The sequence below is a fragment of the Mastigoproctus giganteus genome, chromosome 6, assembly GCF_048544385.1.
Source record: "Mastigoproctus giganteus isolate SK-2022 chromosome 6, ASM4854438v1, whole genome shotgun sequence".
Lineage (NCBI taxonomy): Eukaryota > Metazoa > Arthropoda > Arachnida > Uropygi > Thelyphonidae > Mastigoproctus > Mastigoproctus giganteus.
In genome coordinates, this window is record NC_143580.1 from 127,835,343 (window position 1) to 127,862,610 (window position 27,268).

The window sequence follows — 27,268 nt, forward strand, 5'->3', positions numbered from 1 at the left end:
AGTAGACTTCCCCTTGTAGGCTCTCTACTCATTGTAGAGTCTTATTGAAGATTTCTTTTTACTCATATAAGTATTTTAAATTTTTCTCTTCCTTCGTTCCCTACAAGATACTAAATTGTATTGAAGACAAGACTGAAAAACACTTCAGTAATAAAGCCAATGGATAGTAATTTTACTGGAACACTGTTTTTTCTTATTATAAATTCTATTAGTGAACTTTTGGGTAAATTTTCACCCTTCTTAATCCAGAAAAGGATAGCAGATACCCTCAAGTCAGTCAAATGGTTGTTTGGGATATCCTTAAGGAAACTTCTAAGCATTTGGAACAGCTGTTGAATACCACAATTTAGGGAAACTACCTTTGCTGGCAACTCTCATAAAATGCTTAACACATCATGTAGAGTAATAACAGAATGTGTTTGTGGAGATGTCATTCTGTTGTTTGTGATGGAAATGTGGGACTCATGGTACACAAATTCTGACTTTTAACTTGCCATGACTGCCATCTGTTAAAGCAGATTAAATTGTCAGGTATGAACCTACATTCCAAACCCATTGTAAGATGTTTTAAGTGCCAGAAATATGGCACTCTTAAATAGCAACCATGTGTCACCCAATATGCTTGGTGGAATTCTGAACAAAACAGTAAACTTTGTATAGCCTTCAAAAGCCAATTGTCTTAACACACTGTAGAGTGCAATGGAGATCTGAGCTAATCCACAAAGTTTTCAGAGCTTTTGAAAACAAAAAAGGAAATTTCTAGTCTGATCAGAGTCTAAGTATCTTTATCAAGTAAACTATGATAAAGTTTTTGGTAATAATACCATCTCTTTATCTGCTGTCACTATGCAGCAAATAAGTGCCAGGACGTAGAATTTTATGCTCGTGAAACATAAGTTTTTGGAAATTTTTACTATCTTTTTGATTAATTAACGTATCAAATTGTGTTTTACAAAGAGTTTAAATAATATTAGTCACATTCATTTGATTATTTAAATTTAGCTAGTGATTTTGTAATAATACAACGTGTACCACTATTGATCAGCGTTTTTGGCACGAATATCATAGTATATCAAATGAACGCGACTAATATATTAAAACAAAATGAACATGACTAATCAAATTCATGAATATCATGTAACAAGTAATGCAGAGGAATAGTAGGGTTTTAATTGTGATAAATAAGTAGCTTGAAGTTCTAATCACTAGTTGGGCATATATCTTTTTAGTGTTTAGCTAAGCAATTTTTACTTTTTAGCAAGGATATAACGAAATTAATATTGCAATAGTTACGGTTTAGCATAACGTATATCTCAAACTTGAAAGCGTAAGGTATGTATAATGTAAAATTGGATAGCATTACATGTATCACTATCATAACACGTATCACACGTATTATTGTCAATTAATCAATTAAATTTATTAATCTTATTAATTTTATTGTTAATCAATTAAATTGTATCTGGAAATCATGCCCCAGACTAGAGCAGCAAGGCAATGGGCAGAAAGTAGTGGAAGTGCTGTGGCTCAAGGGTAGGATTACCAGATCTAGAATTCAAAAACTTGCACAAAATAGTGAAAAATTGGGGAAACTAGGACATTTTTAGTTTTAAAAATGAGGACATATTAAAAATTATATTTATTGTAAAAAAAATTACATATTTATCTTTACTGCCAGTAATTTCCAGTAAGACTCGATTACAAAGTAAATAATCATAAAATGTTTTACAATCCATTTTCAAATTATAAGTAACTAACAAAATACTATTCATAGTATTTGTTTCCATTTTATTTCTAATGTTGTTTCATTGATTGTTAATTAATGAAATTACATGCTCTGTTTCCATTGTGGGTAAAAATATAAAATGTATATTGAGCAATTTTAAAAGCTGGGAACTCTTGCATTGATTAAAATATTCAGCCCACTTTCTATGGGCTAATAAGTTTTTCCAGTTATCATCGTATGTTTTCTCAGAAACAAATTCCTTAAAATTCATAAATTTGTCAAATAATCTATCTTCAATTTTTACTCCATTTTCATAAAAAAAATCCAAAGAACTCTGTATATCATTCCATTTTGGAACATTTTTTAATTCTATGAATTGTAAGATTTTAAAAATTTTATTCAAATTTTTATATATTCTGACGATTAAGTATACATACTTTCCATTTCATTTTTAAATTTGTCAATGTCATAATCTTTTCCATTTTCACTAATTTTTTTGCAATAAATAATGAATTTTGATTCTTCCTTGCAAATATTATATGTGGGCTGCTCTTCTAGATTCTTTTTTTTTTCCTGATTTTTCATTTCCTTTATTTTCTTATCGAAAAGGTGGAAATATTGCGGGTTGAATTTCACTCCCTGTTTTCTGTTGATTGCCGAGGCTCCAAACATTTTTATGAGGAAGGCTTCTTTAAATTTCCTTCTGTTGTCTTGGTTGTCTGTAGAGCGGATTCTAGTGTTGTTGAAATCTCATGTGCCACCACATTGGAATGCATGTCAGGTTGTGTCGGACTTTAGGACTCTTCCGTATTGTACATTTTTTTTATGTTCAAAGTGGGGGGTGTGAAAGTGTGGCGAAGACAATAAGGCTCATCTCTCAGACACTTTAGTGTGTTTCTGAATTCGCCAGAGTGCAGTTAGGTTTGAGAGAGACGGCAGAGGTTTCTGATGTCGGAGTGCCAGTGAGTTCGAGACAGATGCTTGGTAGTGAAGCCATAATTTGATTTGTGTAATTTTAAGATAATACAGTCCACTTAATGCAACCCTGCACATTGTTTTTATTTATTTTGTTGTATTAACCGAAGGTGCAACACACAGAATATTTAATGAAAATTCATTTTATGATGGAATGAATTTTTTAAATTACAAAAAACTAGGACGCAAGTGAAAAATCCCCAAGAAAAACTTAAAAACTAGGACATGTCCTTGGAAATGAGGACATCTGGTAACCCTACTCGAGGAAGAGGGTGATTATCCAACGCATCACAGCTTAAAAAAAATGTGCAATTTGTGAAATGTTTGCAGACATTCCTGGAACAGGACATGAAAGAGCCAAGGAGGATGTCTATGTGTGTGCTAGGTGCAGAGTGTGTGTGAATATATTAGGTGCCAACTCATCATTGCGATGGGCGTTTATAAGTGTTTGAAGAGTAGGGTACATACCCACGAAGGAATTAAAATGGGGAGCCCATCAAACTCTCAGCTGCCCAACCGAATGCCAGAGCTCACTCTTGTGTATCAGACAACAATTGCAGCAATCTTCACTCTTCTTCGTTGGTACTAATGATATTAGATTTGTGGACTTAATTAACAACATGAATTAGGATTGAATTTGAAAGTTTCTGCATTTCTGCCCAGACACTATAGGACTGTCAATCGATTTGGCCATGGACAGATTGTGCATGGCTCATGGGGTAGAATTTTTCTCAGTGTGTTCTGTGCTTGTTAACAGGAGAAACTGTTTTTACATAGATAGGATACACTTGAGTAGAAGGGGTGTAAGAATATTTGACAATGCTATCGAGGCAGTGATAGGTTTGTTGGAAAACTGCTAGCTTGGGGGGGATACACAGACTAATAGTTTAACTTGAGCCACAGGCAGATATGAAAGTGATTTTTGCATTTCCACTATTGGTACATGCAGCAACCTGGAAAGCAAGGTGTCGGGAATTTCAGGCCCTGCTGTGGGTCATCATGGAACAAATGAATACATGGGCTGTGTTAGGGTAACTAACACTAAGAACACTTGCATGTGTACTAATGCTAGGAGCACTGTAAATAAATTTGATGAATTTGAAGTACTGATTAAGTCTTCAAATTCAGACAGTGTAGGAATAGCGAAAATGTGGTGTCACTCAGGCATAAGTGATGCTGAATTTGAATATAGGGAGTACACAGTACAATACAATGTGTACAATTTGGTCCTTGAGGCTGTCGCAGACATTCTCTCAGATATGCCAGACAAGCTGTGCTTGCTACCTGGGAGTCTAAAACGCTGATGGAACTGATATTCAGGTGACACTCAAGTCAAGTGGACCCAATTTTGGCAATTCCCTGTACAAGCAAATACACTGTACAGCCATGGGCATCCCTGTCAGCTCCATTGTTGCTGACATCACTATAGAGGGATTAGAGGAACAAATATTCCTGAGCCCGCCCATACTGATTACAATGTAGTGCAGATATGTTGATGATATCTTCACCATCAACCCAAGTGGTTCAGAGACAGCACTGTTAGAATACCTCAAGTTCTTATCACTGTTCATCCAGTTCGTTGTAGAGTTAGACGTGAATGGGTCCCATCCATTCCTGCATGTTCTAGGGAAACTAATGGGTCAACGCCTGTAAACCTTAGTGTACCGTAAGCCAATGTGGTGCAGGCAGTTTATCAACTACAGATCAGCCCATGCCCTTTGCCATTTAAACAGCACTACACACACTCTATTCTCTCAAGCTTGGAGGCATTCCAGCTCAGAGGAAGTTAGGCGCACCGAGATTTCCAGAGTAAGAACTCACCTAGTCAATTGTGGGTACCCAACCCATGTATTAGACAAGTGCTTGCTACAAGCACAAGAGCTTATGACCCATCCAAGAATGTCGTCCCCACATGACAATATACCTACTGCCTATATCCAGGCACGTCGGACCAGATTTCTAAAATCCTTCGCGAGTACAACATAAAATGCGTACAGCTCCCTGTTAGGAGCTTATATTCTCTGGTTTCAAACGTTAAGACTTCCATCATCCCTCTCTTACGTAGTGGAGAGTATACCACATAACATGCAATGACTGTGGCAGTTGCTATACAGGGGAGAGCTCTAGATGCCTTCAAATCACCTTGCAGAACACGACAGATCGATTTGCCTAGGTGACACTGACCACTTGGCAATCGTGGAACATTTCTGGTCAACACATCATGACCTTAACCTCAGATGCAATTGTGAAGTGATCGACCAATCCTGACACTTCAGTCGCCACCTTTAGCTAGAATCGTTGAACATAACATGCTGTCCAAAAGCCTTGAATCTCTGCAAGGATACGAGGCTACACCCTATCTTGGAATTAATAGTCTTGAAACTCGACAAGTGCTGGTAGCAAACCCACACTCATCTATGAACCAACAATGAACGCCAATCAAGTGAATAATGTTCAATCACAGAGCCATGTGCGCATTAGAGCATGTGCAACTCACTTGGTATTTATTTTATTTTGATTCTATTTCTAACATCTATATTTTGTAAGTATTTTGTATATGTCTTCTGCTTAAGAAGGGGTTCATTTATCCTGAAAGCTCCATACTTAATTAAAAATTTTGGTAACTGGATATGCTATATTGTTACCTTTTAAGCATCCATCTTATGGTTTGCTAACTGTTTTTTGTAATTGATTATCCAGTTTTCTCTCTGACGGCTCACTGCAGGTGATGGTAGATGGCTCTCTGTCTTCTAACTTCTCCACTAATGCTGGTGCCCCCAAGGTTCAGTTCTTTCCCCCACTCTTTTCCTCTTGTATATTAATGACCTTCTTCCATTGACTGGAAATCCTATCCATAGTTTTGCCGATGATAGCACATTGCATTCCATTGTCCATTTTGAGAAACCTTGCCCTGCTCAATCAGCTTCAACTTCTCAAATATCCACTACCAATTCCTTAAATGCTGATCTCCAGGTAATTCTCCAGTTGGGCAAAGACATCTCAGTTGATTTCAGTCTTTCTAAAACTCAGTCCTGTCTTATATCTCGCAAAAGGGATTCTTCTGCTCCTATGCTTATCTTTGGTGACATTCTGATTTCTAGACAAGATGATATATTTCTTTTGGGGATTACCCTGACTTCTAATCTCTCTTGGCACAAGGACATTATAAATATTGCTTCCTCTGCATCTAAAAAACTTAGTTTTCTCTTTCGCTCTCGGCGTTACTTTTCTTCCGAACAACTGTTCACTCTGTACAATTGCAAATCCACCCCACCATGGAATATTGTTCCCACATCTGGGGTTGTGTCCCCAAAACCTCTCTCAGATTTCATTTAGATAAGGGCAGTTAGGTTAATTAATGACTCATTTCTAACAGAGTCTCTCCACTCTCTGTCTCATAGATGTGCTGTTTCTACTGCATGCCTTTTCTACAGATACTTTCATGTGCACAGTTCTTCTAAATTGGCTTCTGTTATTCTCGCTCTCTCTTTCAAAACAGTCCAAACACGTGCCGCCACCAGCCAACACCCATTTACTGTTCAACTTTAAACTCACAGAACCAACTTTTCATCTTCCTTGTTTATTCACTCAACTGCTGTTTTTCTGGAACAAACTTCCTTCCTAAGTATTTCATGAAAATTACAGTCTACAGAAGTTCAAGTGTAATGTCAACAAATATCTTCTTTCGTCTTCTCAACCTCCAACCCATGCATGGTACTAAGTTATGTTTTTTGGTTTTTAGGAGCATTAGCAACTAAGGGCATATTGCTCCGGGCATATGCGGTGGTCATTCCCTGACCTTTCCGCATCCTCCGTATTTGGAGGATGCGGATCACGGGCTCAAACCCCGACCTAATCAAGAAGCGTGTGCTACGCACCGCTGCTCCTGACCAACTGGCTACGGAGCCATACTAAGTACTATAGGTTCTAATCCTCTAGTGTTTGGGGTTTTCATAAAAAAATAAAATAAAATACAGCACGGACAGACAAGACAGGAGAGGTAGAGAGGCTATGTCCTTTGCTAAGAAGAATATTAAATCTAAGGCAGTGCATCCAGTTAACTTGAGTGATGAGCGCAATGTTGAGTCAGTTTGGTGTGATATAAGCACTAGTAAAACAAACTAAGGTAGAAGTGTGTTATAGGCCTAATGACTGTGATCAGTATCCCAAACAGCTGTACAGAGAAATAGTACAGAGAAAATACTCTGTACAGAGTATTTTAGTACAGAGAACTAGAATGTACAGAGAACTAGAAATAGAATGGGTCAGCAAATCAGTATGTCTCATAACAGAGGATTTTAACTTTCCAGATGTTGACCTGTTGACTGGAATTTGTGGGTTTCTCACTTATACACTAGCAAGTCATTTCTGGATTTATTATTATTATTATTATTAATTCTCTTTATTATTATTAGCATTAGCAAAGGCACATGATCCAAGAAAGCAAGCTTATATAGCATTAGCCAAAAAAAAAAAAAAAAACCCTTATTTCACCCATCCACTCAGTCCAAATGTTTGTCAAGTTCTGCCTTGAATCTATTTTAAGCTATCAACTTCTACAACGACAGATGGAAGTTTGTTCCACCAATCAACCGCCTGCTGGCTAAAGGCAAACTTCCGCACATCAATCCTACAACCGTCTTTCTTCAATTTGAATTTATGTCCTCTCAGGTGATTATTCTGAGCAAGAGGAAGAATCCCATCAGCATTGACCATGCTCAAACCATTCAAGGCTTAATACACCTCAATTAGATCACCACGCAGGTGCCTAGTCTCTAGACACTGTAATCTGCAAAACTTAAGCCTTTCTTCGTAAGAGCAACCCTTCGTTCCATTCACTAATGTTGCCCTTCTCTGTACTCATTCCAACAGCTCTACATCCTTCTTAAAATGAGGCCTCCAGACATGTATACAGTACTCAAGGTGTGGCCTGACCATTTCCTTATACAAGAGAATATCATCATCATCAGCCATTTTCAATCCACTGCAGGATGAAGGCCTCTCTAGCAACTCTCCAATTCCTTCTGTTTTGAGCACTGGCCATCCATTTACTACTCAAAAACTCATGAATTTCATCTATCCATCTCTGCCTTTGTCTTCCAGGTTTTCTTCTAGCTCCTCTTGGGTACCATTCTGTTATTTTCTTAGTCCATCTGTCATCATGTCTTCGAGCTATATGTCCTGCCCAAGACCATTTTAGTTCTTTAGTTTTGATAAGAATGTCCTTTACTTGAGTTTGCTGCCTAATCCATATGTTCTCTTCTTATCTAACAGTCTGATTCCCAATATAATTCGTTCCATTCTTCGCTGTGTAGTTCTTAGCTTCTCTTCCATTCTTTGGTGAGTGCCCAAGTTTCACTTCCATAAGTCATGGTGGGGAGTATACATTGATTCATTATTTTACGTTTCAGACAAACTGGGATATTGCTCTTCAGTATGTGACTATATTTCCTGAATGCTATCCATCCAAAATTTATTCTTCTCTTGACATCCAGCCATTTATCATTATTACAGCTAATAACTTGTCCCAGATAAGTATATGACTCCACCTTTTCAATTACTGCTCCTTCAATCATTATTTCCCTTTCCGTGGCATACTTGTTCATCATTACTTTTGTTTTAGCCATATTCATCTTTAGTCCAAAATCCTTACTAACTGTGCATAACTGATTAAGATTTTCCTCTAATTCTTTGGGATCGTGGCTTATGACCACAATGTCATCTGCAAATCGTAAATGGTTCAGGTACTCTCCGTTCACATTGACTCCTTTCTGCGACCAGTCTAATCTTCTGAAAGCTTCCTCAAGGGCAGCAGTAAACAGCTTCGGAGATATTGTGTCTCCTTGTCGAACTCTTTTCTCGATTTTAAATTTGCTACTGTCTTTGTCTAGTCTAATAAAGGATGTAGCACTCTCATATATTTTCTTCAAAATCATAATATATGGAGTATCTATGCTTTGTCTTTCCAGTGCCCGAAACATTGCCTTATGCTGTATGGAGTCAAATGCCTTTTCATAATCCACAAATGCCAGGCATAATGGTGTTTTATATTCATTTGCTTTCTCCATTAGCTGTGATATTACGTGAAGGTGATCCATAGTTGAGAATCCTGTCCTAAAGCCAGCTTGCTCTTTCGGTTGATTCTCATCAAGTATTCTTTCTAATCTGTTAGTAATGACCCTTGTGAACAACTTGTAGATATGGCATAACAAGCTAATTGGTCTATAATTTCTGATTTATCTCCTTTCTTATGCAGCAAAACTATGATTGCATTATTCCACTGCTTAGGCATCACACCTTTTCTAATGCACTTTGTGAAGAGCCTTGCCAGTTTTTGTGTTATGTCTCTTCCTCCCAATTTTAACAACTCTACATTAATTCATCTTCCCCCGGGGCTTTCCGATTCTTCATTTTCTTCAATGCATGTTCTACCTCATCAGGAAGAATATCGGGTATGTCGTATGTGTTGCTACTTTGCAATCCATCTTCCCCACTGCTGGTATCATTCCCTCGCTCCTTGTATAATTCTCTATAGTAGTCTTCTGCTATTTGAATTATGCCTTCTCTGCTGTTTATAAGTACACCATCGCTATTTTTCAGTTTCAGTATCATTTGTCTTTCTGTATTACTGCTCATGGCTGCTGATTTAAATCCTTTGTTTTCCCTTAATGCTTGTTCTACTTTTCTTGTGTTAAATCTTCTTATGTCCTCTCTGAGTCTCTTCCTAATGACTTTGCATAACTCAGTATACTCAATTTTCTCCCTGTCAGTGTTTTTCTTGCTCTTCATTTGTCGTCTTTGGTTCATCATGACAAGTGTTTCTTGACTAATTTTTTCTTCTTTGGATTTCTGTTTCCCTATAGGTTTCTTGGGCTTTATCAGTTTCAGAAAGTTGTAATATTCCTTGTCGATATCTTGGTCCTGAGCAGTCTGCAGAAGCTCAAACTTGTTCTTAAGTTCCAGTACATACTGCTTTTTCTCCTCCTCTGTTATTTCAAAGACCTTTGTATTATTTACTCTAGTCAGTTTTTCCTTTCCTTTCCTACATCTGTATCAAGTGTACATCTTACCATTCTGTGATCACTTCCAACATTTACCTTATTCAGGACGGTAACATCATTCACAATATATCTTCTGTTAGTGATGATGAAGTCGATTTCATTAGTTGTTAATCCATTTGGACTCTTCCATGTCCACTTTCTGTTCACCCTTTTCTTGAAAAAAGTGTTCATTACTGACATTCCTCGAGATTCTGCAAATTCCACAAGTCTTTCACCTCTTTTATTTCTTTCACCAATTCCAAAATTTCCTATAGTTCTTCTTTCTGCGCTGTTTTGTCTTTTTCCAACCTTAGCATTGAAGTCCCCCATAATAATAGTGTAGTGGGTTTTCTGCTCATCTAGAAGACTCTCAATTTCAGTGTACATTTCTTCAACCTCTTCATCATCATGGCTCGATGTTGGTGCATAAATCATTATAATCTTTAGCTTGTACCTCTTAGAAATCTTGAGTATTAGTCCTGACACCCTTGGTGATGTACTTTTGAATTCCAAAATGTTGTTTTTAAAATCTTTATGGACCAGAAACCCAACTCCACCTTCACTCCTTTCACTGTTTCCATTGGTGTACAGCAGATTTCCACTTGATAAACTTATAAGTGATTCATTTCTTCTTCTTGTTTCAGCCAAACCAATGATATTCCAATTCACATTTTCTAATTCCTTTTCCAGCTCTAATATCCTGTCTTCACCGATGAGTGATCGTACGTTCTAACAGGCCAAGTTCAATTTCCGTGCATGGCAGCCTGGTCGTACCCAGAGATTCTTAGCACCCTCTGCTTCCACTCTGATCCTCTCGCTGCCGTAAGAGGGAGAGTGAAAGCTGCTGGGGACTGAGGGCCATTTGTATTGTTGTGCTCTCATTGCTGGAGGGTTTGGTCTTTTCCTCTTCACGCTGACCAGGCGTCTTGAAGAGAACCACTCTACATGTTCGTTGCCACCTAAGTGACGTAACAGGGCTTACCATCGAGAAGGTGTACATGAGTGGATTTTAGGGAGGCAGGCCAACCGGACTTCTTCTAAATCTTCTGTAATAGAGAGATATTGGATCCATCAGTGTTTTAGGCTGAGTGTCTGATAACACACAGGATACCTGTTCCCCTCTAAGCCCCTCAAGGGAATAATCACCTCCTTATCCCTGCTAGAAAAATACCTGTATATCATTGACAAGACACCATGAGCTACTCTTGCAGCCCGTGTGCACTGTCAGAAAACTTCATATCTGCCTGCACAATTATCCCCAGGTTCTAAATATATATGTAGTTATAAATTATATATAAATATATATATATATAAAAATATATTAAGTTTTTTTGAACAGTGCAGACAGTTTGCAAGGGTGGCTCATGGTGTCTTGTCATAGATATACAGGAATTTGTCTAGCATGAAAAAGGATGAAGTTATCCCCTTGTATAAGGCAATGGCCACACTTTGAGCACTGTATACAGGTATGGGGGACTCATTTTAGGAAGGATGTAGAGCTGCTAGAAGAAGAACAGAGAAGGGCAACAAGATTGGTGAATGGAACAAAGGGTTGCTGTTACAGAGAAGGCTTAAGTTTCTGCAAATTGCAACTCCTGGAGACTAGGCATCTGCGAGGTGATCTAATTGAGGTGTATAAGGCCTTGAATGGTTTGAGCCAGCTCAATGCTGATGAGATTCTTCCTCATCAGCATTGAGCCTTCCTCAGATTACTCACCTGAGGGACATAAATTCAAATTGAGAAAAGACAAGTGTAGAATAGATGTACAGAAAATTGCCTTTAGCCAGCAAGTGGTTGATAGATGGAACAAACTTCCATCTGTTGTAGTGGAGTCAACAACTTAAATAAGTTCATAGCAGAACTAGACAAACATTTGGAGTGAATGGATGGGTGAAACAGGAAGGTTTTTTTTTCTTTTCTGGGCTGATTCTATATAAGCTTGCTTTCTTCTATCATATGCTTATACTAATGCTACATCGTCAAAAGTCTTGCTAGTGGGTGAGTGACAAACCCACAAGTTTCCAGTCAATATCAGGGAAATTAAAATCCCCCATTATAAGGCATTCTGGTGTACTTGCCCACTCTCTTTCTCTGTACAGTTGTTCATTGTACTCATCAGAGTCATTAGGCCTGTAACACACTCGTACTCTCATTTTTGCTTTCCCAGTGCTTAAGTTGCACCAAAGTGTATTAACATTGCACTGTCCACCCATGTTAACTGGATGCACTGTCTTATACATTGTGTTTCTTAACTAACAGTATAACTAGGGCTTACAAAACTGAGATTCTGGAATCCGAATACCAGGATTCCAGTCATTTTTTTTTTGCTATTCAAATCCCAGTATTGATACAAAAATATTGTTTTTTCGGGTACTAATATAAAAAATATTAATTATCCATGATTTATTCATATAAAGGTTATAAAATTGGCAACAATAAATCATTAATACTACTGAATTTGTTATATACAGTAAAAATGCAACGGAAACCTGAAAACGTCATGAAACTGTAAGACAAAATCTTATAAATATATTTCTCTTAGTAAATATAGTGTGTGTGTGTGGAAGTAAAGCACTTAAGCAATAACGAAAACATCATTATGGAAATATTTCCATTAGTGGCAGTAGGCCTAGTAGTGCAATTAAAGAATATGGTGAACAATGGTATGGCAGGTGCGGAGTGTCCAGCTATATAGTGAAGGATTCTGCCGGGCATGTTCCTGTGCTAGAAGTTAATCCGGAAGTTGAATAACAATCCAGTCAGATAGTGCTCTAGCTTCTACTACTGCTGTGTTAATTTCCTTCAGTATTAACAGAGAACTGTTTTTGAAATTCTGAAATAAGACAGTACTGGGAGAGCTATACAGCAGTGATTCAGAGTTCAACTAAGAAGAGAGAGAAAGACATCATCGCACTCTGTGGAAGGAACCTGCACAAAGGAATCCCACTGTAAAAGAGAAGGAAGGATGGTACTTAGATAAAGTGGGAGATTATTTTAGAGTAAGGTTGAAGTTGAAGAAACACGAGAAATAAGGAAATGTTTAGTATCGGGTTGGTTTATTGGTTGAAGTTGTAAAGAAAATTGATATTGCTAAATTAAGAGAGATTACATGGAATTGTTAGCATTAAGTTAGTGACTTATGGATTGCTGTTGTGAAGAAAATTGATATTGGTGATTAAGAGAAATATGAGGATGTGATTAAGATTGAATTAGTGTTTGAAGCTGTTGAGATTGTTAACTGAGAGAAATTTTATGGAAATGATTGCATGTATTAACAGATTAAATGAGAAAAATGAATAGATTAGATGTAAACAAACACCAGTTATGCATTGTAAGTAGATTTGTATAATAAATGACTTTTGTTTTATATTTGTGTCGTTGCTCTTGAGAAACTGACAGCTCACATATAATATAATAAGATATGTAATATATATATACTCGTGTGGGGGGAATATCTTTCAGCTCTTGGAAATTCTCATTTTTTAATGCAGTCAGGTAGCTTGTGGGGCTTAATGCTTGAGGGGAGCTGCTGTACAAAAATCATAACAATGGCCACTGATGGCGATACTAAGGTACAGGGAAATAAAAATTAATAAATAAATATAAAAAAGGAAATATTTTTTATTTTTGATAAAAAGGAAATAAGATTTTTTGAAGATGAGGGAATGGTGGGGTATTAAACTGCAACTCGTCTACGACTCTCTCAGTACAAATCATCAACCAGCACAAAATCCTAAAGGACGTTTTCTGCCACTAATTAAATATGTACCAAAATTAGATCCAGTTTAAACGATAACACTATTGAGTTTCTTAAGAGCTTACTTTATTCGGACAGGTAGTGTGGATGCTTATTTTTTTGTTTTTAGAATAACTGTATGTTTAATAATTTTTGTTAGAATATTTATTATTGTAATAAAAGTTTGATTTAAAACTGAATTCGGGAAATTATTTGTTTTTTCCTTACTTTATTGCATCTAATTGTCATCAAAATTTATTGCAAAAAATTTACCGGTATCCCAGTTTCATAAATTAAAAATACTGAAATATCGGTATTAAGATTTTGACTGGTATTGTGAGCCCTAAATATAACCCCTCATCCCTTCCTATCCTGTTTATCCATTTTTTACACATTGTACTCCCCAAATTCCAATTCTGCACTGCTTATATCCGTGTGGCTCTATGTCTCTGATATCTAAACAATATCTGCCTTTGGTCAAGGCATCAAAGGCAGATATTGTTTGGCTCTATGTCTCTGATATCCAAACAATATCTGCCTTTGATTCCTTGACCAGCACTTTCAAATTCATAAAATTTATTTTGATGAATTTGAATTTATTTACTATACTCCTAGCATTGGTGTACATGCAAGTATACATGCACCTCTAATCATAGGTAATGATGCAAATCTTCCAGAATTCTTCTGCTTCCTAAAACAGATACATCTATATGACCTTTTCTGACTGTTTTTACAGTCATCCTGTGTGACTTTCATCTTGTTGCTAGGTGCAATGTGACCTAAGTAGCCCTTCCACCAAAAATAGCAATATCAATCATTCACAAATCATCAGTGACCTTCATTTTGAGTGGATGATTTCTTGCAGGGTTCTCCTGTCATGATCCATCATCTTCCAAGGTTTTTTGTGGCATTTCATGGTGGTTGCAGCATCAGTGTTTTCATTGGCAGTTCACATCACCAGTTCTTGATCTAGGGATCTTTAGTGCCATAGAAATGTCATGTACAGACCAATTTGTTGTATGGCATCCTATTGTTATTCTGCACTGGAAGTCTGTTTACTCGTCAGTTTCTGCAGCTTGTATTCACAATCCTACTACTGTCTCCTCGAAGGGCTACAAGCATAGTTATGTCTAATATGTGGTGCTTGAGTAGGACATGACTAGCTCTCAGTGGATGGGTGTCTGGTTTTTAATGGTAGGTCATTGTATCGACCTATTTATAACATGCATTTCACTTCTCAATTAAGTAGAATTGAGCTAGGTTTAATTGTGCTAGGTTTATTATGTTAAATGCTTGCAACAGAATATACAAATACAGTTGTGTAATGTATTTATTTTATAAAATTAGATTGCTAATGGTAATTTTATTTATTTATTTTTTTTTTTAAGTTTTATATCAGCTCTTCTTGGAACACAGCTTCCTGGTCCTGGATGTATTGTTTATAAGCAGACACTTGAATTTCCAGCTCCGTGTAAGTAGACTAGAATTTTGCATCTGTTCTTATTATATGTTAAAAACAACCAGTTTATACCATAAATTGTTTAGCAAGAATTCAATGCAATACCAAAATCAGTGAGAAGAGACAAGGAAGATTATGAAAATTATGATAGAGGCACAAAATAAAATTATATGGTGGTAAATTTTATGAAACATATAATTTACAAATGTTAAAATTAAAAAGGGTTATCTTATTTATGTAACTATCTATACTTTACATCCAGAATTTGAGGTCAAAATTTCTAAAATAATAATACAGTGGAACCTCGTTATATGATGCCTCATTATATATCGAACACTTCCAAATATAACACGAATATGATTGTGTCCCCAAGATGGTTATAAAAATGCATCTGTTAGCAAAAATATTCTTCCAGAAGCAAACTCAGTACTTCACAGAAAGGAACCAGCCACTCCAATGGGTTCCAACTTGTGGACCGATCAGCTGCAGTTCTCTTCATAAGTATATTTCTTCAATTAGACTATTAAATTTTTATAAACTACAGTAGGTATATGAGAGTAATTACTATACATGTTTAGTTTCTCTTCTCTATCTTGACTAATCAGGGATGCAGTAAGAAAAACAAACAAAACAATAAAATGTTAATTGAACACAGCAAACTCACAAACTAAATATTTTACTCAGAGAGAGGTTTGTCATTTGCAGTATATTCAGTTATAAATTTTTATAAACAGCAGCAGCAGCATGTGACATTCTTTCAAGGTTTCTCACAGTTTCTTCAAGATTTTTCACGTTCTGAATGGCAGACACTGCTAGACACATAATGCAAAATATGCATGAATTTCCAAACAGTTTGTACATTTTTATAGTTTGCTACTGTTCATCTCAGTTCATGTTCACCATAATTATATTGCAGCACTAAAATTCACTTGTGTTGTTTATAGCCCAAAGAATTATATTCTTGAAGGGAGATAGAAAGTCCCATATTCTGATCCATAATGTTACTCAGCTGTATTACATTATTTTCTATGGAAAATGGTTTCTGAAATGTTGGTTTTTGCCTACATGATGATTCCAAGAATGCTTTAATCATGTAATTCCAGGGGTTATTGAGGGTGGGGAGGAGAAGGGCTTTTATATGTGAAGTGCCATGGTAAAGTGTACTTCTTCCTGAAGTTAAAACTTTGTGTTATTGGTTAAATTTTACAAAGCTTTATATTCCTGAATTTTGAAAGGGATTTCAGAAGGCACCAACACCACTGTTCAACTGTGTTTAGCGTGCATGTGTATGCACACAGGTTTATGCCATACAGTTTGTTTGTTGAAATAAGTTTATAACAAAGATGACTGAAGAACCCTGTGAGGTCAGGAGTTGGATACATAGTAATTTCTTGCTTGCACTGACCAAGTGAAAGGACTTTATTACTAAGCGAGAGAGTACACACAATAAAACATAAAATGGAAACTGACACAAGGCAGAGATATTCAATCGGCTACTGTATGTAGCATTTGTCAACTAATTGAGCACTGGAAAGCAGTGGTTTTTATGTGTGTGGCTGACCTATCAGTACGCGCTATCACAGAGGAGGGAGAGAGAGAGAGAGATAAAATTCCCTCAAAGGGGGAATTCATTTTTTATCCAATACCCAAACAAAGCTAAGAAATGTGGACAAATAATCTTGAGCCATTCAATAACAGTTATTGTGAACTAAATAAGGTTACATCAGTATACATACATAGAAACATACTTATAGACATACATAGAAAACTCAGCATATAATACATACAATGCATAAGTTAAAAAAAAAAAACATGGAAGCAGTTGGTGGTTGTCCAATAAATTGGCATATTTCAAAAAACAAGAGAAGCAGAGTTCTGGAAGGTAGAGTAAATTTCTTTGTTTTCTGTAAGGATATTCCAATCTGGGATGAAAAGTCTCTAAACACAATTCTTTAATGGAATTCGCTAGTTGTCATAGATGTCACAGTCAAAGAAAACATTGTTCGCAAGAACAAAGGTTAGTATGATGAAATCTGAATGTATATATTTTATCATTTAGTGATCACTGCCCAGTGATAACATAGGATGTTTGTATGTACATCATGTTTACCATATGTTAACAAATAGTGAACTGCTCCTCCTCCTCTAGCCTCATTTTCATCTTCTTTTATCCATTAGGTAAGTAACCTCTGGGAAAAACTTTCTAGTAACCTGCCTAGCCAGCATTGTGCCCCATCATGTTTGCCGTATGTTAACAAGTTCGTTCTAGATGTTTTTCTGCTCACTTTGATATTATTATTGTTCAAGTTGATTCTAATATCTAAGAGTTCAGTTGGAATTCTTTTTTTTTTTTTTGTAACAACCCTCTGTAAACTACATATAGATCTAGTGAAATAGATCCTGCTAGAACCTGAAGAGAAGCTGACAAGACTGTATGGCAGACACACACCATGGCAAGAAGTAGTAGAGGTTTGCATGGGCCCAGGCCTGGCCCTCAGGTTGGGCCGGGTAACATGAAGGATGTTCGGACTCAGGCCAGGTCGGACTGGGTAAGGCTAAGGATGTTCAGGTTTGGGTTGGGTACAAATAATCGTAATGAATTGTTATTTCCAAACATTTCAGACTTTTTTGGGCTGTTTCCTACGTGTATTTTTAAAAAATATTTTTGATGTGTAAACATCTTTGGCAACACCTATTAAATTTCAGATGGTAGTAAAATCAATTTGTTGCGATTTTGCAACGTGGAAACGACATCATTCATAAAAAAGAAAAATGGGGCCGGGAGAGAAGATCATGCAAAGGATCATGGGAGGTGATATTGGATATGCTCAGAGCTGGCATGAACTAGCTGGTTGTGGAAAGAATGTGGGAAAGGCAAAAAAAAAAAAAAACGGAGTCATAAGAGGAGATCGTGCAAAGGATCGTGGGATGTGAGCTTACAACTTAGGTGGCTTTGGACTAACCATTGCCACCTGTGGCAAAAACCTTTTGGTAACCAGTGAAATGGATATCTTGAGGGCAGTGATCTTGGATGTGCTCAGAGCTGGCATAAACCAGCTCTGAGCACATTAAAGATCATTACATCACATGCACTTCAGCCTTACCAGTTGAAATGCATTTAATGTAGGCGTTACAGTACCCATCTGTATTACTTAAGCAGTTGTATATTTCCATCAAGAGGCGAATCATAAACATTTTTCTGCAACCAGCTGGGCCAGTCAAGAATTTTTCGGTTTGCGATTGGGAGATAACAGACTCCAAATTACATGTATGAGTAGAATCTTTTGTTTGTCATTGGCCATTCTCATTAAGTTGCAGAAGTCCTCATTGGTCATTTGGTCTAACTATTTGGTCAAGTTTTCACATTTCTTTGCAATTGCACTGAGTCAGTTGAGTGTGGCGAGCTTTAGATCCTCATTCATCTCACCATTTGGGTGATTGTAAAAGTTTCAAAAGGGGTCTTCTTCTCACAGTTGCATTACAAGGCTATGCAGGTCATTGCCTCATGCTTCGTCATGGTCACTGTCGTCATTGTCTTGACACATTGTCTTACATGATTTAATTGTTTTGCCAATGTCCAAGTCCGATTCATACAATTTACAATCTAGTATGAGCTCTTTATTGTCGTTGTAAATCTTGTCATATTTAATCTCTGATAGTATGTCTGTTTCCTCATTGCGAAATGGAATGTACACAGTTATCATCTTGTGCTTGTACTTGTTGAGATTCTGAGCCAAGTCATAGTTTTGATAGTGTATTATTATTATTACTATTATTAGCCATATGGTGCAAGGAAGCCTGAGGCTAATGTTGCACCAGCCAAAAAAAAAAAATTTTCTGAATTACCCTGAGAGAGAGAGAGAGAGAGAGAGAGAAAGAGAGAGAAGTAGAACGGAATCACCAAGAAAAAGAAGAATGATGATATCCAGCTCAGGACCCTGGGTGTGCCAAGCCCATACTCACCAGATATGAGCCGCTGGGGTTACTATATACAGGGTGTCTCAGAAATACATGGCATAACTTCAGGAATGAGTTCCTCATATGTAGACAATAAAAATATTTTATATCAACATAGTTCCGGAAATGCCTGGTTCCCGAGTTATATTTACTGGAATGTTTTATCTCCCGCAGGTGATTTCCTTCATCACAAGGTACTGACAGAATCTGGCGGTTTTCCATTCCGACCATGTACTCAATTCAGGAGCAAGTGGATATGCACTTTATGTATGGTTTGGCAGATGGCAATGCTCTGGAGGCCCGTCGTTTGTACCACGAAAGGTTCCAGAATGAAGATGTCCAGACAGGAAAACGTTTGAAGGTATCCATCGCCGCCTTTGTGAACATGGGACCTTTACACTTCATGCTGCTGACAGAGGACGACCAAGATCTACGACTCCTGAAGATTTTGGGTTGTGCATGCCACTCCCGGAATCAGCACACGGAGAATAGCAGTGCAACTGACTGTTCAACGTTCAACTATTTGGAGAGTGTTGCGAGAACACCAACTGTATCCTTACCATCTGCAACGGGTACAGGCCTTGTCACCAGCAGATTACCCTGCACAAGTAATGTTCTGCCAGTGGTATTCAGGCCAGAAGGTGGACATTTTGAACAATTACTATAAGGTGATGTGAACAGTTAAGTGTCATAGACAGACCTTCAAAACTCGGAAACCAAGCATTTCCGGAACTATGTTGATATAAAATATTTTTATTGTCTACGTATGAGGAACTCATTCTTGAGGTTATGCCGTGTATTTTTGAGACACCCTGTATATGCGTGGATACTGTCGTTTTTTGCAGATCTCATAGCGCTGCATGTGTAAGTTGTGACAAAGCATGACAGAGTAACATGGTCCAACATGATAGTTTGATTGTAACAATACAAATACAGATAGTTCCCGATTTTATGAGTTAATTCGTTCCTAGCACGCACTCATAAAGTGGGAATTTATTTCCCATAGACATAATGTTAAAAATAGGAGTTACGTTCTCAACAATTAATTCAAATCAAAAGGGACTATGAAGCCTAATAAGTCCTATTATTATTATAATAATCTTAAATTATAGGTGAAAAACCTCATACCTTTAAGTAGGACTGTTAATCTCTCAACAGTCAATCTCGAATGATTATAATATGATCTTACCCCCCCGTGTATTGTCATAAATGAATCAAGTTAAAATAATTGTTAATTAAAATAAGCATGCCTTCAACTCTCATATCACGTCATATCATAAATATATAGTGCAGAAGATCCTGGATACATTTAATAACATTCATATTCGATTTAAGTTTACTCTAGAAATGGAAATCCCGCATCACAAATCCATAAATTTTCTAAACTTTACTTTAACCAGAGTTAATGAAAACATATTTTTTTAAATTTATAGGAAGTCAACGAATACTGGAAAATTTTTGCACCGTTCAAGCTATCACCCTTTTACATATAAAAGGAGCATTATTTTTAACCAGTTTCATAATGCATATAGATACAGCTCTACTCAAGAATCCTTATTGGATGAGCTCAAGGAACTGACAAAAAGATTTTTAAATAGGGGTTATTCATTAGGTACCATTATGCAGATTAGTCAATAGGTGAAATATAAATTGGAGATGGGTACAACAAATGACAGGGTGGATCACAAACATTTTATTAAAGTTCCTTATATACAACATTGGCATAGACTATTTATTAACATATTTAAGAACACTGAATTTAAGATTGTTCCACAACCCAAAGGCGCCTCTGTAGCCAGGTGGGCAGGAGCAGCAGTGCATAGCACACACTTCTTGTTTAGACTGGGGTTCGATCCCGTGACCACCAAATACGGATGATACGGAAAGGTCAGGGAATGACCACCGCATATCCCCGGAACAATATGGCCTTAGTTGCTAATGCTCCTAAAAACCCAAATAACAACAATAACAACAACAACCCACGTGTAAGCTCCATGCTATCTTGAAATATAGGGCATATGTAGTTCCTACCATGGAAGCCCACAATATTGTTTACAATATTTCTTGTGGTGGGTGCAATTCTACTTATATTAGCTTGACCCAAAATTTACTTTCGGTAAGGATACAGCAGCATTTGGCATCAGTTGGAGCAGGTAGGACGGGTGCATCTGAGTTTACGTTTCATGCAATCACTGGACATGTGTTTCTTTTTAATGAATCCAAGGTTCTTAATAAACAGCGTGAATATTTTAAATTATTAATTGCCAAAACATTAGAAATGAGATTAAATGTTAATTCTATTAATATACGCAGACCTTATAATATTTCGGACTCGTGGACGCTTACGTGCATGCATGAATAGCAATTCATACATTGGTTTATATAAATAATCTCATGTCAGGTGTTGTTAATTTGATATAAAACGGGGGGGGGGATATCATTCGCGAATTACTTTTGTACTTCTTGTGAACACGGTAACAAACTGAATAAGGTGGTCTCTTAAAAGAAGTTAAATAACGATTTTAAAGTTTAACTTATGTGTGAATTAATTTATTTGTGTCATCATTTTTAGAATTTCGTGACAATTGTTTTTCAATTCTCATGATGGCTTGTGGTGTTGGTTGGTTTTTGGAGGTTGGTGGCCGCCGTCTTTCCATGATTTTCTCCGATTCCCTTGATGTGATATGAGAGTTGAAGGCATGCTTGTTTTATTTAATAATTATTTTAACTTGATTCATTTATGACAATTCATGCATTCATATTATAATCATTCGCGATTGATTGTTGAGAGATTAACAGTCCTACTTGAAGGTATGAGGTTTTTCACCTATAATTTAAGGTTCTCAACAGTGAAATTAGTTAGCTAATTAGTTTGTGTCCCTGGTTCTCCTTGGGTCTTCTTACCTCCTATCTGCTTACTGGACATGGGGCAATAAGGGATAAACTACAAGGCTTTGGACTCACCGACACCCCTCTGTGCTCCTGTGGCCAGCTTGAAATGTGGGGACACTTAATATACCACTGTTGCCAGTACGAAGATCTTTGCTGCCAACTTATTACACACATCCACCTATCACTGCAAGACCAGGAACATCTCGTCCTAATCGAAGAGGACATCTCGAAGAGGGGGGAGACAATCGAAGAGGGGGGAGACAAAGACCAATAGATTGACAGTAGCCACTGGCAGAGGTGAAAGAGATTCTTGCACTGCTTCTATTAGAATGAGCAGAAGCCTGAAAAACAAGATGCATGATATTTCAGAGACTGCTGGGAGCCATTGCGGTACAAGTAAACACATGGGTTGTGTTAGGGTAGCTAAGAATAGAAACAGGTGCAGGTATACTTGCGTGTACACCAATGCTAGGAGTTTAGTAAATAAATTTGATGAATTTGAGGTATTGCTCAAAACATCAAAGGCAGATATTGTTGGGATATCAGAGACGTGGTGTCACACAGATATAAGGGATGCAGAACTGGAATTTGGGGAGTACCACGTCTACAGAAAGGATAGACAAGATAGGAAGGGGGAGGGGTTATGCTATTAGTTAAGAAACATAAAAACCAAGGAAGTGAAGCCAGTCGACATCGCTGGACAGTGCAGTGTTGAGTCAGTTTGGTGTGACATAAGCATTGGGAGATCAAAATTGAGAGTAGGAGTGTGCTATAGGCCTAATGACTCTGATGAGTATTAGTATTAGTATTAGTAATGGCCGCATGGTGCAAGAAAGCCTATGGCTTATGCTGCACCAGCCAAAAAAAAAAAAAAAAAAAATCCGAACAAAACAATGATAAAAACAAAAAAATAAAAATAAATAAATAATAATAATTAAAAAAAAAAAGGAAATTAAACCTATCATCCTATGCGCTTCCCTTACCGGAAAAAAAAAATCAAATTATTATTATTTTAGGGTTACCCGTAATTAAATACATTAACCCGTATTTGCGTCTGTAAATTGTGTATGTTCTATGGTTGATTTGCCTGTTTTGCTGGACGAAAAAAACCTAGTTACTGGGGGGAAAAACCTTGCTGTCTACGCCTGAGACCAACTAACTCAGCCACGGAGTGAAAAAAGCCCATTAAAGTTCCTTGCGTCATCGACGGGATTCGAACCCAAGCCTTTTCCACCCGGTGTGGGGAAGACGGTGACGATACCACTGTGCTACCCACGCAGACTCCCTTACCGGAAAGTACTATCCAGATGCCCTTTGAATTTCCCCAAACTGTCGGCCTCTACCACCCATGAAGGCACCTTATTCCAGTAATTTATAACTCGCTGGCTAAAATAAAACTTCCTGCAATCCAATCTAAACATTTCCCCCCGTACCTTGAATTTATGTCCCCTAGTTCTAGCATCATTTATAATCTTGAAAATTTCGTCCTCATTCATTTTACTGATGCCTCTCAGAACCTTAAACACCTCAATCAAATCTCCTCTAAGGTGTCTAGTTTCCAAACTCTCCAACCCACATATTCGAAGTCTTTCTTCATAAGGACGCCCTTTTGCCGATCTCACCAGGCGAGTTACCCTTCTTTGCACCCTTTCAAGAAGCTCGATGTCTTTCTTTAGGTGCGGTCTCCATACTTGAACACAGTATTCCAAGTGTGGTCTAACATAAGCCTTATATAATGGGATTATCATGTCCCTGTCTCTACTTGCAAAAGTTCCATAGATCATCGATAGGACACCATGGGCCTTCCTTGCAACCTGTTTACAATGCTCAGAGAATTTCATGTCTGACCGTATCGTAACACCCAAGTCCCTTTCCTCCAGTACTGGATTTAGTTGAACTCCACCAAGTTAATAAGTTATTTTGTGATTACTGTTTCCCAGGTATAATAAGTTATATTGGGATTACTATTTCCCAGGCGTAATACCTGGGAAACAGTAATCACTTTGTTGGATTAAAGCAGAGCTGCCATTTTTCTGACCATTCCTGAAGTCTATCTAGGTCTCTCTGAAGAAGCTCAGCTTGACAGTGATCATTAACTACTCTACCAATTTTAACATCATCTGCAAATTTAGACATCACGCCCTCTATCCCTTCATCAATGTCATTTATGAAAATTAAAAACAACAGTGGTCCTAATACTGATCCTTGGGGAACCCCACTTCTTACATCAACCCAATCTGAGGAATAGCCATTTATCACAACCCTCTGCCTCCTGCCCTGAAGCCATCCTTCTATCCGTCTAAGGATTTTCCCAGTGATTCCAACCTGTTCCAGCTTATAAAGCAACCGCTCATGTGGGACTGAGTCAAAAGCCTTGCTGAAATCTAAATAAACAATGTCGAAATTATTCCCTAAATCCAGCTCGTGAGTGACCCTTTCGAAATAGCGAACCAGATTTGTTAAACATGATTTTCCCTTTACAAAACCATGCTGAGTATCCTTGAGAATTTCAATTCGATCCAAATGATCCTGAATTCCACCCTTGATCATTGCCTCCATGATTTTCCCTACTACTGAAGTCAGACTGACAGGTCGATAATTTCCAAATTAACTTTTAGAGACACCCTTATGTATGGGAAATACATTTGCACTTTTCCAATCCAAGGGAATCTCCCAGAATCTAGTGATGCTCGCATAATTAGCCTCAATGGTTCAATGCACTCGCTTGCCGCCTCTCTTAAGATTATAGGGTATATTCCATCAACTCCAGGAGCCTTACTGGTCCGTAGGCACGAAAGTTTTTTCATTAAATAATCTTGCGAAATTTCAATATCATTATTTACATAATTTTCAATTTCGCTCCCACAATTTCCCATTGCCATAAAAGGTTTCTAATTTGTAAATATCGATTCAAAATAACTGTTGAGTTCATCTGCAACGGCAGCTGGTGTATTTAATACTATCCCCTTTCCCTTACGTAAAGGTCCGATCTGGTTTGTCCTGCTCTTCTTGGCATTTATATATGTGAAGAATTCTTTATCCCCCCCTCTTTGCTCTGTTATACGTCTTGTCTTTCTGTTATCTCGCTGTAAATAGTGCTGTAGAAGGGACCATTCTCTAATTCCTGGTAAAATTGCAAATTATGCTTGTGCTCTCTTTCTATCTGCCTGTCATCTAAAAATAAGGCAATGATATGTATAATATAATTAATTAGACAATGTATAATTTGTATAATTTAGGCAATGTATAATTTGTATGATTTATAAAGGCGATGATTTGTATAAATTATAAATGGATAATTATGTATATAACTTATATTTGTATATATGAATGTGCACCCCCTGATTAATAGCTGTAAGCGGGTGTCTCTTAGGAGAAAATAAAGATAATAATAATAATATGACAACAGTATTAACCGGACATGGACCCTACAAGAAGAAGCTGTTTGGCTTCGGACTCGTTAAGGACCCCAACTGCATATGTGGAGGAAGCGAAAGCTGGAGCCACATAGTCTATGATTTTCAACACTATGAAGACTTCAAAGGGCTACTTATAACATGGTTGAGATACCTCCCAAAAGGACTGGAGCACCACTTCCTGGACACTGAGGATGAATATAGGGCGCTCTCCCAGTATGCGCAAAACTTAATCACCAGGAGAAAAACACTAATAGCTATCTACAGCAACGTACATAGAGATTGACAAAAACTGACGCCAAATGTGACAGAAAACTGAAACCCGCAGGGGACCAGTACTTGGACAAGAAGAGTGCTGATCACACGGAAAAGAAAAGCAAAGATGAGGCTCGCCCCATGTGCTTTTTTAAAATTTTTTTTTATTTATGTAAACCCCAAACACAAGAGTTGTTAGAACCTATAGTATTTAGTACCGTGCTTGGGTTGGAGGTTAAGAAGACGAAAGAAGATATTTGTTGATATTGGACTTGAACTTCCGTAGACTGTAATTTTCAGGAAATACGTATGAAGGAAGTTTGTTCCAGAAAACGGCAGTTGAATGAATAAACGAGGAAGGTTAAAAGTTGGTTCTGTGAGTTTGAAGTTGTACAGTAAATGGATGTTGGCTGGTGGCGGCACGTGTGCGGACTGTTTTGAAAGATAGAGAAGGAATTATAGAAGCTAATTCAGAAGAACAGTGCCCATGGAAGTATCTGTAGAAGAGGCATGCAGCAGAAACAGTACGTCTATGAGACAGCGAGAATATAATAAGAAACTGTACAGGGAAATAGTGGGCCAGTAAATCAGAGAGTCTTATAATGGGAGATTTTAATTTCCCAGATATTGACTGGAATTTGGGGGCTGGTCACTCACACACTAGCAGGGCTTTTGTGGATTTATTGGATGATTGTTTTCTACATCAGCATGTTCGGGAGGCAACTAGAGGGGGTAATACTCTTGATATGATTATCAGCAGTGATTCTTCATGCATTAAGAATCTGCAGATAAATGAACCACTAGGTGGCAGTGATCACAGTGTGCTGAAGTGGGATTTACTCAAAGAGGTAACTACCATTGGGGGTAAAGGGAAGGGTTATTGCTTCCGTAAAGGCGACTACGATGGACTGAGACAGTATTTAAATTCTATACAGTGGGACCAACTGATGATGTTACCAACAGCAAATTCAAAATGGGAAGCATTCAAAGAACTTATCTTGGAAGCTACTAGGCTTTACATCCCAACTAAGAAATATTGTTCAAGGTTTAGGCCAAAATGGATGTCAGATGAACTAATGAGGCATATGGCAGAGAAGAAAAATGCATTGGATACTTACAAATTAACACATGTCACAGAAGCCTATGATAGATACAAGTTGATATGCAACCAAATTACAAAGGAGGTTAGGCAGGCGAAGGCAGATTACGAGAAATCCTTGGCAAGGGATGCAAAGAAAAACAGCAAAGAGTTCTTTACTTATGTAAACTCTAGAAGGAAGGGGATGAATCAGATTGGTCCACTTGATATTGATGGGTCAAGTGTTGATGATCCTGCTCAGGTAGCTAACAAACTAAATGAATATTTTGCATCGACATTCACACATGAGGAGTTATTCAGCGAGGGGAATGCCAGAGGTGTATTCAACTCTAGCAGTAAGCTACAGAATCTTGAAATAACTGGGAGTAAAGTGGAGGAGAAATTGTTGAAGATAAACACAAGAAAGGCACCCGGGGTGGATGGGATCTATCCAGTTATATTAAAGGAGGCAGCAAAGGAAGTAAGCAAACCCTTAGCCATAATTATGAGAGCTTCCTTGGACTCAGGGGAGGTACCCATAGACTGAAAATGTGCAAATGTGACCCCAATTCACAAAGGAGGATCAAAGGCTGACACAAGTAATTATAGACCTGTGAGCTTAACTTCTGTTCCAGGAAAATTAATGGAGGCACTGGTTAAAGAAGCACTGCAGGATCATTTAGACAAGACTTCAGTTATAGCTCGGACACAGCATGGTTTTGTTAAGGGGAAG

At 37.5% G+C, this 27,268-nt stretch overlaps 1 protein-coding gene across 1 annotated transcript in view; it reads left to right on the forward strand.

The window, feature by feature from the left end:
* LOC150084569 (uncharacterized) overlaps positions 1–27,268 on the forward strand; it is a 241,600-nt gene that overhangs the window by 24,070 nt on the left and 190,262 nt on the right. Inside the window, exon 2 of the mRNA XM_090375330.1 lies at positions 14,867–14,949. Coding sequence (XP_090231456.1) covers positions 14,867–14,949 — 83 coding nt within the window. The remainder of the gene's footprint in view (positions 1–14,866; positions 14,950–27,268) is intronic.